A 16,343-nucleotide genomic window follows, 5' to 3' on the forward strand; every position below is an offset into this window, starting at 1 on the left:
TTCTTAGATAATAATTGGGAGAATTCACTACCAGCAGACCTGAGTTATAAGACATATTAAAGGAAGTTCTTCAGGTTGTAAGGAAATTTAGTCAAATAGTTGTAAGGAAATTTAGTTGTAAGGAAATTTAGTCAAATTTCTTACCTCATTTAAAAGACAACCGCATAAAACAATACTAGTAAAATGATATTGTTGAACTTACATAAGGATAAAATATTTATGATAATAATAGCACAAAGGAGAGAGGGGCAATGGAGTTATATTGGAGTATGGAAATAACACCAGACAGTAACTCAAATCCATAGGAAGAAATAAAGAATACCAGAAATGAAGGGGGGGATGAAGGGAGGGGGAAGGAAAACGAGAAATGGTAAACACATAAGTTAATGTGAAATTCTCCTATAATTATAGATATTCTCCTTTCTCCTGACTTCTTTAAAAAATAAAAAGTTATAGATTGCAATAATTATTACACTGTATTATTGGGTTTATAACATATATAGGCATTTTTTATATAGCTATATGATAATAATAGACCAAAGGAGATGGGTGGAAATGGAATTATATTGGGGCAGACTTTCTATATTTTGATGGAGTTGTTAGCAATAATTTTAGAGTGGTAAGACACATACCGTAATCTGTTGAACTACTAAGAAAATAACCAGGAAAAAAACTGTAGGCCCAACGTTTAAGATTATCTGAGAATATTAGAAAGGTTAGTCATATCCACAATTGAAGTATAACTTAGGTTTGTTTTTACAACTTCATAGATTCAAGAAATATGCTTACCTGAGATACATCTGTCATGTGCCAATGAAATCAGAGGCACATTGACTTTTCCTATATATATATTCTCTTGAGTATCACTATCATCAAACACATAAAAACTCAGAGACTCTGACTTAAGGTACCGATCCAAATCCATATTCATCGGCACTGGGAAACACATATGATCATCAAACTGTGGATCATTGCTACTGGGAATGATGGCTGTATCGTGGTCTGCAAAATCAAAAAACTTGTACACAACATATGGGTGTGGCTGAAGGTGGTTTGCTCGGGACTTCAAGTGGCTGCAACATCTGACTGTAATATGAAGTTCATTTAAGTTGCCATCTGTGGAATCAGTAGAACTGGGCTGAGAAGTTTTGGGTGCTGGCTGACTTGACTGGAAAAAAATACATAGTTATATTATAGTAATAACACATTGAAAAGATAAATAGCAGCTGCCAAACCCCAAACAAAATAATCTGGTGTGAACAAAAAGCTGGATATTTACACTTCATAGTGAATTTCTCAGTAAAAAACCAGATTCTTAGTCAAAACTAGTATTCCCTAGAAATGTATGAACAGGTAATCTTAAGCTATTAGTGATAAATATAGATGATTGAGCTTACATGTAGAGACTGTTGTTAAAACCAAGAATTGTTATTGTCTAATTCTATTTAATAACTAATGAGTAATGTGAACAGATGGATCCAAAGACAAATGTCCTCTAGGTCACAATTTTATTAAGAGCTGATTCCTTAAGCACTCCAGCTATTGTGATCCTATCTCACTCTTACGTAAGAATCCAGTGAATTTGGGGCACCTGGGTGGCTCAGTGGGTTAAGCTGCTACCTTCGGCTCAGGTCATGATCTCAGGGTCCTGGGATCGAGTCCCACATCAGGCTCTCTGCTCAGCGGGGAGCCTGCTTCCCTCTCTCTCTTTTTCTCTGCCTGCCTCTCTGTCTACTTGTAATCTCTGTCAAATAAATAAATAAAGTCTTAAAAAAAAAAAAAAGAATCCAGTGAATTTGATGGAGTCCACCCAGAGAAATTATTTCATTATATTTGGGCTGGTCCTCCTCTTCAACCAATGGTGTTTGGGAAAGCAGATATTTGAGTCGAGATTAGCCAGCATACTGAAGTTCAACTACTATGAGAAGAGGAGACCACGGTCAGAGATAAACACCAGAGGGCATAAAAAGTTAGGATTGAGAGGACATTTCAGAAGAAAGATGCGCGAAAGGAATGATTAGGCAGAGCTGGATGATACTCCATGGCCCCTTATGAAACTATTGTTCAGGTAGCCAGTGCGTAAGTATTTTAACAAACAACTGTACTAATTGTGAAGCCCACCATAGCTGATGACCTGGACAAAGAAATGTTAGTGTTCGAGGGCCTTGTTTAGTTTAGCATTGGACCATTCTCTACTTTCCACAAAGCGGGGCTCCTCTTCAACTGCCTTTCTGAATCTGGAACCTCTGACTCCAGCAAGTTTACTGGAGAAGGCAAAATAGAACCAAACTCATCATGGCCTCAGCAGAGACATCTGGTGGTGTGGTGAGGAGAAACCGGAGAAGGGGATCCCAGTACTGCTATCCCAGGGATGGTTTGTATTCAGCTACAGAACTCTGAGTGCAATGATTTAAGAAGTACCTCCTCTGTTTCTCACTTCAAATCTACCCACAAAAGCTGGAATTCGATAATTGACTCACCCAAGCCAGAAAATGGGAGTCTAAAAACAATGAAACTACAAAACTAAATAAATAAACTGGTCCAATTTTTTTTTAAAGATTTTATTTATTTGAGAGAGAGAGCATGAGAGGGGAGAAAGTCAGAGGGAGAAGGAGACTCCCCACAGAGCTGGGAGCCCAATGTGGGACTTGATCCTGGGACTCCAGGATCATAACCTGAGCTGAAGGTAATCACTTAACCAACTGATCCACCCAGGCACCCTAACCTGGTCTATTTTTAATTCTCTTTTCCATTACAGCATTTCCCAATGTATGTTCTGAAGAATACTAGTCCAGAAAGATGATCTGGGGGAAACAGGTGTCATTCTTTCGTAAGTTGGGGAATTAATGTTATATTAGTCCTGGTTCTTTAATTGAAAATTATGGAAACTAATTCCACCTAGCAAACACAACAAAAAGAGACTTTAACGTTAGTCCATGTGGTTAGTTCATAGAATTGTATAGCAGAAATGTGGGTGGGCCTTAGGAAAGTAAGAGGACTGGAAAACTGCCAGTATTTACACTCGATCTAGTGCCCATTTTTCTCTGGATGCTTGCTCATTGTTCTTTCTCTCCAGACCCATTTTCTTTCCTTTGTGGGTTAACATGGTAGAAGATGGCTGCCCTACAGCTCCCAATTTCACATGTTCCAAGCAGGGAAAATCTTGCTTTCCCTTGAAAAAAGAATCCGATTTGCTTAACTGGGGTCAGGTGGACACTCCCGAATCAGAAGCCATAACTGAGTAGAGAGTGGCAGTGGACAGGACCACTGGGCATAAATCTGGCCTCTGGCGGGGCCAGCCCCATGAACTGGGAGCGACAGGGGTCCAAACGAAAAAAGATAATTATGACTTGAGCAGACATTCCAATATGTTTCAACTATATTTTATCCCTTTGTTACTCAATTCAAGTGCATACTTTAAGCTTTCCTCTTGGGATTCTTGTTATACATGACGAGTCAAGGACCCTATTTCACTTGGTTCACTTTAGTGCTTTCTGCATTCACTGGATCATGGAATTCTTTTGGAAGTATGGCCATTAAGACTACATGAAACACAGCTTGGGCAATGCTGCTCTGAGGAATTATGTTTAAACTTGCAGCTCAGGATACTGCAATTTTCAAAAGTGCCCTGGGTAGCTCAAGGAGTTCCTTTGTGGTGATGGAACAACTCTGGGTCTTCCTTGTGGTGGCAGTTACATGAATATATACAGGTGGTAAAATTGCATAGGACACACACACACACACACACACACACACACGAGTGCATGTAAAAACTGATAAAATACAAATAAGGTCTGTAATCTAGTTAAAGGTATTGGGAGAAGCTGGGTGAAGGGTACATAGATCTTCTCTGTACAGTTCTTGTACTTCCTATAAATCTATAATTCTTTCAAAATAAAAAGTTAAAAAGAGTCACTTGATGGCTGTGAAAGAAAATAATTTTGGTTTAAAGCATAACATAAAAAGACATATTATAAAATTTCTGTATCATAAATATGTCTTAAAGTCCAACCAGCTCACCCATTGCATTTGCTCTGGCCCCTTATAATTTGATGTTATATATCCCAAAGCCTTTGCTCGTTCTCGATAAAGTCGAATTGCTTGATCCATGGGAATCCTTAATCTGAACCAGTATTCCACTGTGCCAAAATTTGGGATGTCTCCTTTAGTTCCTACAAACCAATGCATAACTCACTGTTAAAGTTTTATACTGAGTAAAATAATATATGACTTGCACAAATGATGTGTGATTGGCAAAGAACAGAGCTGAAGAAAATCAAGTTACTTCTGCAAGTATGAGTTTCATTATATGTTAAGTATTATTAAAGAGCTATGTCAGATTATGTTTGAGATATTCCAACTTATGCTATTGCAAGCCTTCTAAAATATAAAGAAAAAAACTAAACACTGTATTAAATACTGCACAGATTCTTTTTGATGCTATAGTAGCTTGTTTTTAACAAGTTGTACTCAATGTAGACTGACAGATACAATATGAAATCTCAAAATTATAAACATGAAATTCCACATTATGATTCAACTTTCAAGACGTCTTTGGCACCTTCCCACTTCTCCACTGGGCCACAAGTACAGGGACAAATATGCCGGATGTAATTCACGCTTGCATGAGGTTTGCCCTATATACCCTCACTCTTCTTTCCAAGTTGGGCAGCTCTTCATCTCTCTTCCTCTGTGAAGATTTCCTCTATAGCTCTTGGGGGACTTAAGGGCTCTCTGTTCCCTTCAAAGAGGGGAGGAAAACGTTCTCTCATAACTCTCTGTTCACCAGTGTATTTCTCCACCCACACTATGAATTTCTTGAGGGCAAGAACTGTGGTTTCCATTGATAGATTCCTACCCGAGGGACTAGTATACAATGGGTACTCAATATTTGTTGAATAGAAGATATTCTATATGTAAGCTTTCCTGAACATATATTATTAAAACTATTTCCCCATTCTCTTCTAGTTCATCAATTTCTTTCTCACTGATGGATCATTCTCATCAACATGCAAACATGATTCAAATCTGATATAATTTTTTTAAAAAAAGTCCTGGAACAAGAATATTAATACATATACATATACATATAGATATTTTCTTGTATATGCTTAAAATTTCTTTGGAAGAATTTTCAGCCTTTGGTGAGAGGTTCTAGGGTAGCTGGGGGAGGAATGGGAGAGAGAGATTTTAAAGTATAAACTTTTATACATTTTGATTTATGAGTCATGTAAATATGTTACCCCCCCATCATCAATCAATCAATAAAATAAAATCCCTCCCGAGAAGCTAAGTCACCCTCTTTTCTTCTTGAAATGGTTTCTTTATTTGTCCTCTAGGATTCTATATGCTCTTGGCTTGCCTTTCCAATCACTTTAGTTTCCTTTGCTGGTGTCTCTTCTTCATCGTGAACTCTAAGTTGTGAGGTTTTCCAAGGCTCAGTCCTTGGCCACTTTCTCTGCTTTGTGTACATTCACTCTCTATGTGATATTATCTAGGCCAAAGGCTTAAAATATATTCCATATGGTAACAACTCCCCCTTTCATGTGTTTATCCCTAACCTTGGGGTTAGGGCTAGTGTATTCACTGACCACGTGCCATCTCCATTTGGCTATCCAACAGGCAGCCAGGCTTAACTTGTTCAAATAAAATTCTTGATTTTCTTCCCCAGATTTGTTCCTTTCCCAGGCCTATTTCAATAAATGGGTTCACGATTCTCCTTGTTGTGCATGCCAGAAATTCTTGTCTCCTCCATTTCCTTCACTCTCCATTCAATTGATAAGCAAGTCTTAAAGTTAATCAAACATAAACTGAAAATAACCACTTCTTATCACTCTTCTCACTACCATCTTATTCCAAGCCACCATCATCATCTTTCTAGATTAATGTAATAGCCTGATAATGATCCTTATTTTCCCTCTTGGCCTCAACAGACTATTCTTCCCCCAGCACCCAGAGTGGTTTTTCTAAGACCTACGTGTGATCACATCACTTCCCTCCTCAAAACTCCAATGACTTTCATCACTCAGAGAAAAAAAATCCATTTGCCTCACCATGACCTACAAGTATCTAGAGCATGATCCAGTCTTTCCACTCTTTTTGTTTTGTTTTGTTGTTGTTGTTGTTTAAAGTGTACTTTCTTTTCTTTAAAAGTTTTCACTTAAATTCCAGTTAACTAACGTAACAGTGCAATAGTAGTTTCAGGAACAATTTAGTGATTCAACACTTCCATACATCACCCAGGGCTCATCACGACAGACACGTGGCCTCCTTAATCCCTGTCACCTATTTCCCCATCCCTCACCCACCTCCCTTATGGGAACCAGCAGTTTGTTCTCTAGAGTTAGGAGTCTGTTTCTTGGTTTGCCATCGCCCCCCTTTTCTCCCTTTGCTCGTTTGTTTTGTTTCTTAAATTCCACATACGAGTGAAATCATACAGTATTTGCCTTTCTAACTGACTGACTTTGCTTAGTCGTTCTTCTATTGCTTTAATCACTTTTCTGCTTTAGCCACTGGCCTTCTTGCTGTACTTCCAACATGTCATGTTTGTCCCTCCACTTGGTACTTGCTGTTACCTCTGCATGAAACATTCTTCCCCTGGATCCCGTCATGGATCTTTACTCAGGTCTTTATCAATGTCAACCACCAGAGAAGTTCTTATCTGAATTAGCAACCTTCCATATTTCTCATTAGTCTATTTATTTTTCTTCATTTGATGAGATATATATTTGTTTTATGGACTGTCTTCCTCTCTAGAAGGTAAGCTACATGATGGCAGGGGCTCTGTCTGGCTTACTTAGCACTGTATTTCCAATGCCTACTAACAGTGATACCATCAGCTCTTAAAAAATATTTGATGGGACACCTGGGTGGCTCAGCGGGTTAAGCTGCTGCCTTCAGCTCAGGTCATGATCCCAGCGTCATGGGATCGAGTCCCACATTGGGCTCCTTGTCCAGCAGGGAGCCTGCTTCTCTCTCTGTCTCTGCCTGCCACCCTGCCTTCTTGTGCTCTCTCCCTCTGACAAATAAATAAAATCTTAAAAAAAATTTTGATGAACGTACTACAGTTAACGCTTAATCAAAAAAAGGGTGTTAATATGGTAAATAAATATTTGCACTTATAAATTTCTAAAAAATTAATAGCCATTGCACTGACATCACCCATGACATTTAGGATAGTCTAACCAACTGTGGGCAGATCAATAAGAGGACACTGTCCTACCCTCAGGGCATCTTGAATCCCTAGAGAAGGCAGTAATGTCGAACACCATATTAATATATAAACCAGATTAGCGATTCAAATGTCCGAAGCTTATAAGATTGTACTTACCAACCAAACTTGCTGTGCAAAATATTCGACCACTTTTTTCTAGGATTTCATGGAATCTCAACTGACCTGCCGCAATTGTTTCATAATCTGTGCTGTAAGCTTGGTGGACCTCAAGAGTGATAGTATTCTTCTGAATATATTGTAAAAATAAGTCGTTAACATGAATGAGATATTGAGAAGTGAAGTTGTACTCTGGGTGAAGGCCTTGCACAATGGGAGTTGTCTGTAGCTCAAAATCATAGAAAGCATAGGTACAGAAAGTGACAGGTTCTTTATCTCCAGATGCCTGTAAAACTTCAGAAGAAAAGGTTACTTTGTTGATATGGATTTCAAATAGGTTTTCGCCTCGTTCTAAGTGAAGAGTTTCATCAAATTCATCAATGGAGTCATCTGGTGTGATTTCTGGTTTAAATTTATACTGCTTGGTGCCATAGGCAATATCCTTTAATTGGGCTGCAAGAGAAGACACACAGTTTAGATATTTTTTAAATATTGACATATGAAGATACAAACTGGCTTTTGAAGTGGTATGAAGTCTAACTGCTTTGGTGAAGAGTCTCAATCTTAAATTCTATGACTACATGGTTTTTCTGTGGGTAATATTGTAGTCTACAAAAATTCATCCTTTGTTTTGACACCAGTTATTAACAAGAAACTTACAACTCAAGTTATAATACAGTCTGTACCAGGAGAAAGGAAAAAGAAAAAAGAAAGAAAGGTTTTTGAACGAAGAGCTGAAGTAAATATTTGGATTCTCCCTATTCTGCTGTTTCTGCTTTATTATATTCACTCCTTTAAAGTCAGTTTCTTTTCCCACTGGCTCTTTCTCTTCAGATTCCTAAAGCTTCTCCTTTTCTACTTTTGGGGTGATGGGTATGTTTATTGCCTTGATTGTGATGATTGTTTCACAGTGTAGCCATGGGCCCAAATTCACCCAGTTGTATGCCTCAAACATGTGCAGTTTAAAGTATGCTAATTGTACTTCTATAAATCTGTGTTTTAAAAAGGTATGTCTTTTTTTTATTTTTTATTTTTATTTTTTTAAGATTTTATTTTATTTATTTGACAGAGAGATCACAAATAGGCAGAAAACCAGGGGGAAGCAGGCTATCCACTGAGCAGAGAACCTAATGTGGGACTCGATCCCAGGACCCTGGGATCATGACCTGAGCTGAAGGCAAAGGCTTTAACCCACTGAGCCATCCAGGTGCCCCGGTATGTCTTTTTAGATACACATTTCATCCCCATGTTACATCCAAATTTCCGGAAAAAGTAACATATGCTTGTGTGTACAGTTCATCATCAACAGACATTCTCCAACCTCCTGCAAAGAATATCTGCCTTACTTTCCTCATGAAACTGCTCCAGAAAAGGTTACCGATAGATAACAAATCAATTACTAGATGGAATAGACTTTGGTTTTTGTATCATTGATTTCTTTGCTTCCTTGACGGAATGCAATGCTTCCTTGATGGTCACTTTCCCTTTTATGAACTGCTATCCTACTTTTTTATCTTCTACCTCTCTTGTTTTTTCTTTTTTCTATTTTTTTAAGGGTTTTCTCTTTTTCTCATAGTTTGCTGGGGGTTCTATTTTTATCCTCTTGTTAGTCTATATATTCTTATAGGCAACCTCCATCTTTTATGATTTCTGCTATCAATATACAAAGACTCTCCTTTTTCTTTTTCTTCCTTTTTTCTGTTTTTTTAAGATCTTATTTATTTATTTATTTTTAATTTTTTTTTTTTTTAATTTTCTTTTTATGACAGAGATCACAAGTAGGCAGAGAGGCAGGCAGAGAGAGGAGGAAGCAGGCTCCCTGCTGAGCAGAAAGCCCGATGCAGGGCTCGATCCCAGGACCCTGGGATCATGACCTGAGCTGAAGGTGGAGGCTTTAACCCACTGAGCCACCCAGGCGCCCCTCTCTTTTTTCTATTTTTATTTCAGATTTATTTCCTGAACTCCAAATCCATATATCTCATGGCTTGCTGGGCCCTCTATCTAGTTATCTCCTAGCCACATCAAACTCAACATATCCAAAAGAGCATAGAGCCAATGTAGAGTATTCTCTTCCAGGTATTTCTGTACTCGACATCTCAAGTGCTGGTGTTAGCATTCATCCAGTTGCTTACAACTGTTGCCACAGAATTGGTCTAGTTTCTCTTTCTCTTAATTATTCCCACATCCACAGGGTCACTACAATTCAACACTGTCTCCTAAGTCTTTCTAAGTTTGTCCCTGTCCATTCTCTGTCCACTAATGCTACTTTACCTACATTCCCAGTGTTTATTACCCAGATTATCATGGAACCCAAAGTACTTCCTTCCTTCATATCTTATTCTTTCTAATAATGATAGGATAATCTCCAAAATGCAGTTCTGGGTAAATTATTGCCTACCTTAAAAACTGCTTAGTGGTCTTCTAGGTTATCAAGTGTCAAACTCAAACTCTTCAAGGTGGCAAACAGAGCCTTCATGAACTGGCTCTTCCCAGCCTTAACTGGAGAGAGTCTCCCCCTTTACTAACTACGAGTTCCAATTAGACAGATCATCATTGGTGGTATAGTGGTGAGCATAGCTGCCTTCCAATTAGACGTATCTGCGTGCAGTTTGGCAAATGAAAGGCAGTGCTTCACAGTTAGGCATTTAACATGAATCCTCTACTGTCTGGAATGCCTTTCATTGTTTTTACTTAGTGGTGAATTCTGTCATCTTTTAAGATTCCAAACTTACTTAGCAGAGTCTTCCCTGAATCTTCAGGTTTAAATAGGTATTCTCGCCTCCATGTTTCCTTGTTATCACCTGCATTTTCCTAGCTTCACATTCTTCATGGTCAAGTATGACTATTTATGTGCTCTCTCTTTGTTTAAAAAAAAATACTTTATTTACTTATTTGAGAGAGAGAGACAGTGAGAGCATGAGCGAGAGGGAGGAGAAGCAGAATCCCCACTATGTGTGGAGCCTGGGCCAGGGTGACGGATGCAACAATGCAGGGCGATTCGTCAGAGCAGGGAGATTCCAGGACCCAATGAGATCACGGCCCAAGCCAAAGTCAGACGCTTAACTAACTGAGCCACCCAGGTGCCCTTATCCTATGTGCTCCATCTTATGAATTCCTTGAGGGTGGTACCTGAGCTTTTTTTTTTTTTTTTTCCTATTTGGATTCTCCCTCCCTAGCACATTGCTTCGGATGCATTAAGAGCCTGAGTATGTCTAAGGAATAAATCAATAAATTTAGGGGACAGATGAAATTTATTGGTGAAGATTTAGTAAGACTAAAAGGAAAGAAAACCCTAAACTATGTGACCTCCTTGTTATTCAGGAAAATTCTAGTAAGCAAATTTTTATTGAGTACTACTTGAAATAAAAGGTATATACTGCTCTTTGACTTTTGGAAAACCCTGTTCAGGCAGATAAAAATATTTACTGAACCCTTCTACTTAGAGCAGTGGTTCTTAAAGTGTGCTTTGGGAACCCTGAGGGTCCCTGAAACTGCTCTGAACGTTTGTGAGGTCAAAACTATTTTTAAAATAATCCTGACATGTCACTTGTCTTTTTCATTCTTATTCTCTCACAAGTGTTTAATGGAGTTCCCCAGACTACATAATGTGTGATATCATAACAGATTGAATGCAGAAAGCAGGTTTAAAAACCCAGCTGTTTTCTATTAAGGGGCACACCAAAAAGTTTGCAAAAATGTCAAACAATTAAAAAAATGTTAAACAGTTTAAAACAATGTCACTCTTCTCACTATTTTTCTGTATGGAAAATACAGCTTTAAAAAAATAAATACTGTAATTATGTTAACATGTAATGGGTTTATTATTATTTTAGCATGACATAAAATAAATATTTTCAAAATTTCTCTTTCAATTCTTAATATGATAAGTAGAACCCATATAAGCAAGAGGCCTTTGGGATCCTCAGCAATTTTCAAGAGTGTAAAATTACTGCTGGCATCAATCATTTGAATTAAACATTGTATGCCAGAGGACATGAAAGAGAGACTAAGTACTGAGCCTCATAGAATTTATATCGCAGTCACAGGGAATATGCAAAACTCGAACAGTGAAGAACACTTATATAATATAATCCCCACACATAATTTTTGAGTACATAAGAGGAAAAATGGGAAGTACTGAGGTAGTGTTTTACAAAGTATAGTCTTGCAACTGCATCTGAATCACTTGGGAGTTATTTCTAAATCTATAGAACCACGGATCCCCTGATCTCTAGGGGTAGGGCCCAGGAAGCTACATTTGAAACAAATTCCTCATGTGATTTTCATACTTATTCAAGTCTGGAAACCACATTGCAAGGACATTTCAAGTAGAGGAAGGGCTAGGAGTGATTGGAGCCAGCTTCCTGGCAGAGGTGTGCATTGCATTTGGTTAGAACTCAAAGCAGGGTATAAAGGGCATATGTTGGATATAAAGGTGGAGCAAAGGTACAGAGGCAGGACCGAGAAAGGCGAATCTGCAAACGAGCAAGCAGATTTGTTTGGATGAGATACATAGCTTGCTTAGAAGAGAAATGAGGAATGGGGTGGTGAAGTTAGTTCTGCAGGACTCCATAAAGTACTCTGAAATTTTGCCTGCAGCACTGAATCTGGAAAGCAATAGAAAATTACTAAAAATTCTTAAGTAAAAAAGAATCAGGTAAAAACAACCTTTCTGGTAAATTCTCATTATAGCTATGAATTAGAAAAAAACAGAGCGAAAGGAAATTGTGAGTGTGGATTTAGATGACATTTTCAACTATTGTAAAATCCATTCATCTAGGTACCGTGGACAAGGAATTGTACCTTCTAGTTTCTGAATGCGTGCAGCTCTGCTATCAAGAAGATGAACATATTGTTCCACTTTGAGTTCATAATCTTGCTGCAAATTTTCCATCTTCTGGGTCACTGCTTCAACTTCCATCTAAAAAATAAGAGATAACAAGTTTCAATACTTAGGATTAGTTCCATTTTCATTTTTTAAAGCAACTCTGAGTCAAGCATTTCCTAGATCTTGGGGGTGATTATCAGGAGATGTAAACCGTGGTTTTCTGACCTCAAATAGCTTACAGTTTAGAAAATTACGCTTGGCAATGTTCATAAATCAGAAACAAAATTAACAAGACCCCAGATTCCTTCTCACATAGGTGACTTTCCTGTATGTTAAAAGCTAAGATAACATGTGGTTGTGGTAGGAGAGCTACAATACATTTGTAGAATGTGCTAATAGCAGCACAGGCGAATTCGTGGCTGCTGTTTCTGCTCTAAAAACCAGGGGCTTTAAAAAAAAATTTGTTTTTAAACTATTTACTCTAAGCACCTAGTTACAAGGCCAAATTCCAGACATGTGGTAATATATGATAAGAGATGATAACAGATGATAATACATAATACTGCTCTGAAAAGTAATCATCAGTAGAATATCATAGGAAGCCTATTCTCCCATCTTGTGCAGCACATTACCTGATAATCTTTATTAATTTTATGTTGCATAATTAGCATGTTTCGTGTCTTTTCAAGTTCTTGCACTGTTTCTGCATGAGTTGCTTGTAGCTCTCTCATGGAGCGTTCTAGATCTTTGTTAATTTTATTGTCAACTTTCTCTAAAAAGGAAAGGTCTCCGTTTTTTTGTGATTTTTGAGCCTAAAATAAAAACATATTTTATTACTGAAATAAGAGTTTCTAAAATGTAATCATGTGAATTAATACAGATAGAGCAAGGAACAATCATTAATTGAAAACAGATATATTTCCGTTTTCCATCAGGAATAAAACTATCCTGATACAGAAAATGTGTTTAGATAGACATCTGGAACAATTACAGAGAATTCTTAAAACAGTTTATTACTTCATGACATAAAGAAGAATCATGTACATTTATTTCCATTTCTTCAACTGATTAAAAGCTACACTGTTGATCTAAAGGGAAAGAAATGTATTTTCTTGTGTTGTCTTATAAATAACAGATTATCTTAGAACTGAAAAATATCTTCTGGTAACATTTATAATTCAATATTTTATTTAAGAAAATAGGGTGTACCAAGGCCTCTTAGGACAGAAAATTATTGATTAGTTTTATAGCGAGGCGTGTAAAAGTGAAATGTTTGTTACAGTTGGAGAAAGTGCTTTAAATAAGAGTTTTTGAGGTCTATTTTAATGTAATTTTGATGTCATTATGAAATATGTATATGCTGTAACTAAATGTCACCTGACCACTTTCCTGAATAATTCATACTCCAAGTATAAGGGTTACAGACAAGGGTCATCATTATGCTGAAACAGTTATATGTAGACATGAAATTCATGGTGAATTTCAGAAAGTTACCTTTATAAGCAGGAGAGCTTCACTCAGTTCCTCAGCATTAATATCACTCTCCTGCAAAAGATAGAGTAAGTAAAAGTTCACAATGAGATATTAATGGAAAGTACAAGAGACATTCCAACTATGCAGATTATCCTCACGGAGCACAAGTTGCCTGATACCACGAACTAAGAAACTAAGTATAAGAGACATTCCAACTCTTCAGAATCTTCCCTCTGAAATGTAAGCTAACAACCATGAATTAAGAAACTAATACACTTGTACTCTTTTGCTTTGTAGTATAGTTTCCTCCGAGCATAAAATATTGAGATAAAAATTTGATGTTTATTTCCTAAATAAGAAAACAGTTCACCTGGTTGTAAAACTTCAGACGGTGTTTAAGGTCATCAAGTTGTTGTTTTTGTTCCAGATACTGTAACTGTAGTTCTCTGTTTTCTTGACTGAGTTTCTCATTTTGGTCTTAAAAATAAAGTTGACACAATTAGGAAGGGAAGAGAGCCTGAGGCATAAGAACACGTTTAAAATTAATTTAATTCCTGTTACACACCAAGCTCGAACTAGCATCGCTCTGGTCAGAGAGGAAATTGTGCTAGCACCTAGACAAAGGCAGTGAGGGAATGAGGAACAAGCAAACACTATCATGTGTCTACCATATGATCCAGTTGCTTATCAAAAACTGAAGACTTAAGTTCACAGTATTAATATAAGGAAATTGTGGCCTCTAAGACTTCAAAGGAACATTGTATCTATCTAAATACCTAAGAAAATATGTTTCTAAATCTATGATTTTTACTTACTTATTAAGGGTCCTGAAAAGCATGCAAAAAGAATTTTTTTTTGCCTTTTAGTGTTTTAATTGACTTCAAGTTTTCTTTTCCAAATTTAGCATAAAGTCTTTTTATTAAAACAACATAATTTCTCTGGTAATAGCTACACCGATAATTTAAATCACCCACACTTTGAACAAATCTGTTAAGATAGGAGAAATGGATTCTCAGCCAGTGCATGGTAGCATCAGTAATAATTCATGTGTGCTCTTTATTCATTGATTTTGTGCTATTAATTGGTAGGACATGGACTCAGAGCTCTCGTTAAGGAGCAGAGATAGGTTATGTTCGCCAAGGCACTCATTCACCTGAACCCACAAGCAGGAGCATAGGGTAGAGCTACAGAAGACAGTAAATCTATAAAGAGACTAATTTTTTCCTCCCTGCATTAAACATATGCTTAACTTAAAAGGAAAAAAAAACTAGCTAACAAATCTATTCTTTAGTCTCATGTTCTTAAGTGTACTCTTCAACAGAGTTCATTGAGGGGGTCAAGTATTCTTTTTGGCTCCCTGTAGCCTAACTCTAAACCATGTCATCCAAAGTGTATCCACTAATCTCATCCTATTTTCAAAGACTTGTGTTTATCAAAAGTTCCCAATTCAAGTTGTACGTTCTTGTTTCCATTTCTTAAAAAAAGCAAGCCAACGCATTTGCCAAGAATTCCTTACATGAATACATTTGCACACTGAATGCCTTTTATACAAAAATACATTTCTGACTTTTACAATACTTTGTGTTCCCAAGCTATAAATGCTACATATAAGTGAAAATTGTAAATTACACAATTAAGAAGCAAGGGACTAAATCTGGATATTTTTAGTGTCACATATTTCCTGGCAAACTGAAAAGGAAAAAAGAAAGTGACTCTAAGGTATGCAGAGACATGTTACTATCAAATATATAAACGTTTTTTATCTTATTGATGAAAGATTAAAACGTATAGAATATGAATTGCTAATACTCAGTGACCTAAATGAGAGAGTTTCCAAATGTGAACAGTATTTGGAAATTTTGGAAGGTAAGGTCAAATACCTGTCTTCAAATTAAAAATTAGGATTAATAATAAATATGAATTCATAGAGGAAATAAAAAACTCTTTTGGTTACAGAGTGGAATAAGAAGGTGAAATGCTTTATTTTATGTTGATTAGGTTAAAAAATCTAGATAGGAAATGGCTAGGTACCAGAAATAAGGTAAATACAGTAAGAAAAATGTAAAATCAGAGGTCTTGGGAATGATATAATTTCCTTCTCAGGCCTGCAAGAAGTGTTACGGGTCGTGAGAATGAGGTAAAGGGTAAAGGGCATGACTTCCCCCACCTTCATCCAGACAGAGTGTATTTTGATTTCTAATTTTGTGCTCTAGTTTTTCTGTTCTTTCAATATTTCAGAGCAGGGTCCTAAGGATGATATGCTAGTAGGTATAAATAAACTTATTCAAATGTTTCTTCCTTTGCTGGTTTCTGTTTCCACAACCATGTCCCCGTTTCACTGATCTTTTTGAAACTAGGGTGTTATTAGTGGGAAAATAACTTCTTAGTGGAAGAAGACATTACTGAATGCCAGTACCTTTCTCTCTGCTAAATTTTATGTAGAATTATCCGCAATATTTTTCCTTTCTCAAACTGTTTACTGAGGGCAGAACTCCTGAATCTTTTAAAAGCACGGAGACGATGTAGTTCAAAGAAGAGATAGACTTGCTGAATTATAATATGAAAAATCAAAGCATCCTGTACAAGATGAAAAATAACCTCCTTACCTTATGATTTGACAAAAAGCAGGTTAAGCTAAACAGCATTTTATTCAAATGAGATAACATTTTACTCTTTTAAAATTATGTTCTTCAAGCACACCATTAATAAGCA

The 16,343-nt window shown here is 36.9% G+C and overlaps 1 protein-coding gene across 1 annotated transcript in view; it reads right to left on the minus strand.

Moving 5' to 3' along the window:
- RPGRIP1L (RPGRIP1 like) overlaps positions 1-16,343 on the minus strand; it is a 126,979-nt gene that overhangs the window by 73,841 nt on the left and 36,795 nt on the right. The window contains exons 12-18 of the mRNA XM_032324551.1: positions 14,002-14,108; positions 13,653-13,703; positions 12,791-12,970; positions 12,134-12,251; positions 7,331-7,783; positions 4,021-4,172; positions 790-1,168 (exon numbers count right to left, since the gene is read on the minus strand). Of these exons, the coding sequence (XP_032180442.1) occupies positions 790-1,168; positions 4,021-4,172; positions 7,331-7,783; positions 12,134-12,251; positions 12,791-12,970; positions 13,653-13,703; positions 14,002-14,108 (1,440 nt within the window). The remainder of the gene's footprint in view (positions 1-789; positions 1,169-4,020; positions 4,173-7,330; positions 7,784-12,133; positions 12,252-12,790; positions 12,971-13,652; positions 13,704-14,001; positions 14,109-16,343) is intronic.

This window comes from Mustela erminea, chromosome 19, assembly GCF_009829155.1.
Source record: "Mustela erminea isolate mMusErm1 chromosome 19, mMusErm1.Pri, whole genome shotgun sequence".
NCBI lineage: Eukaryota > Metazoa > Chordata > Mammalia > Carnivora > Mustelidae > Mustela > Mustela erminea.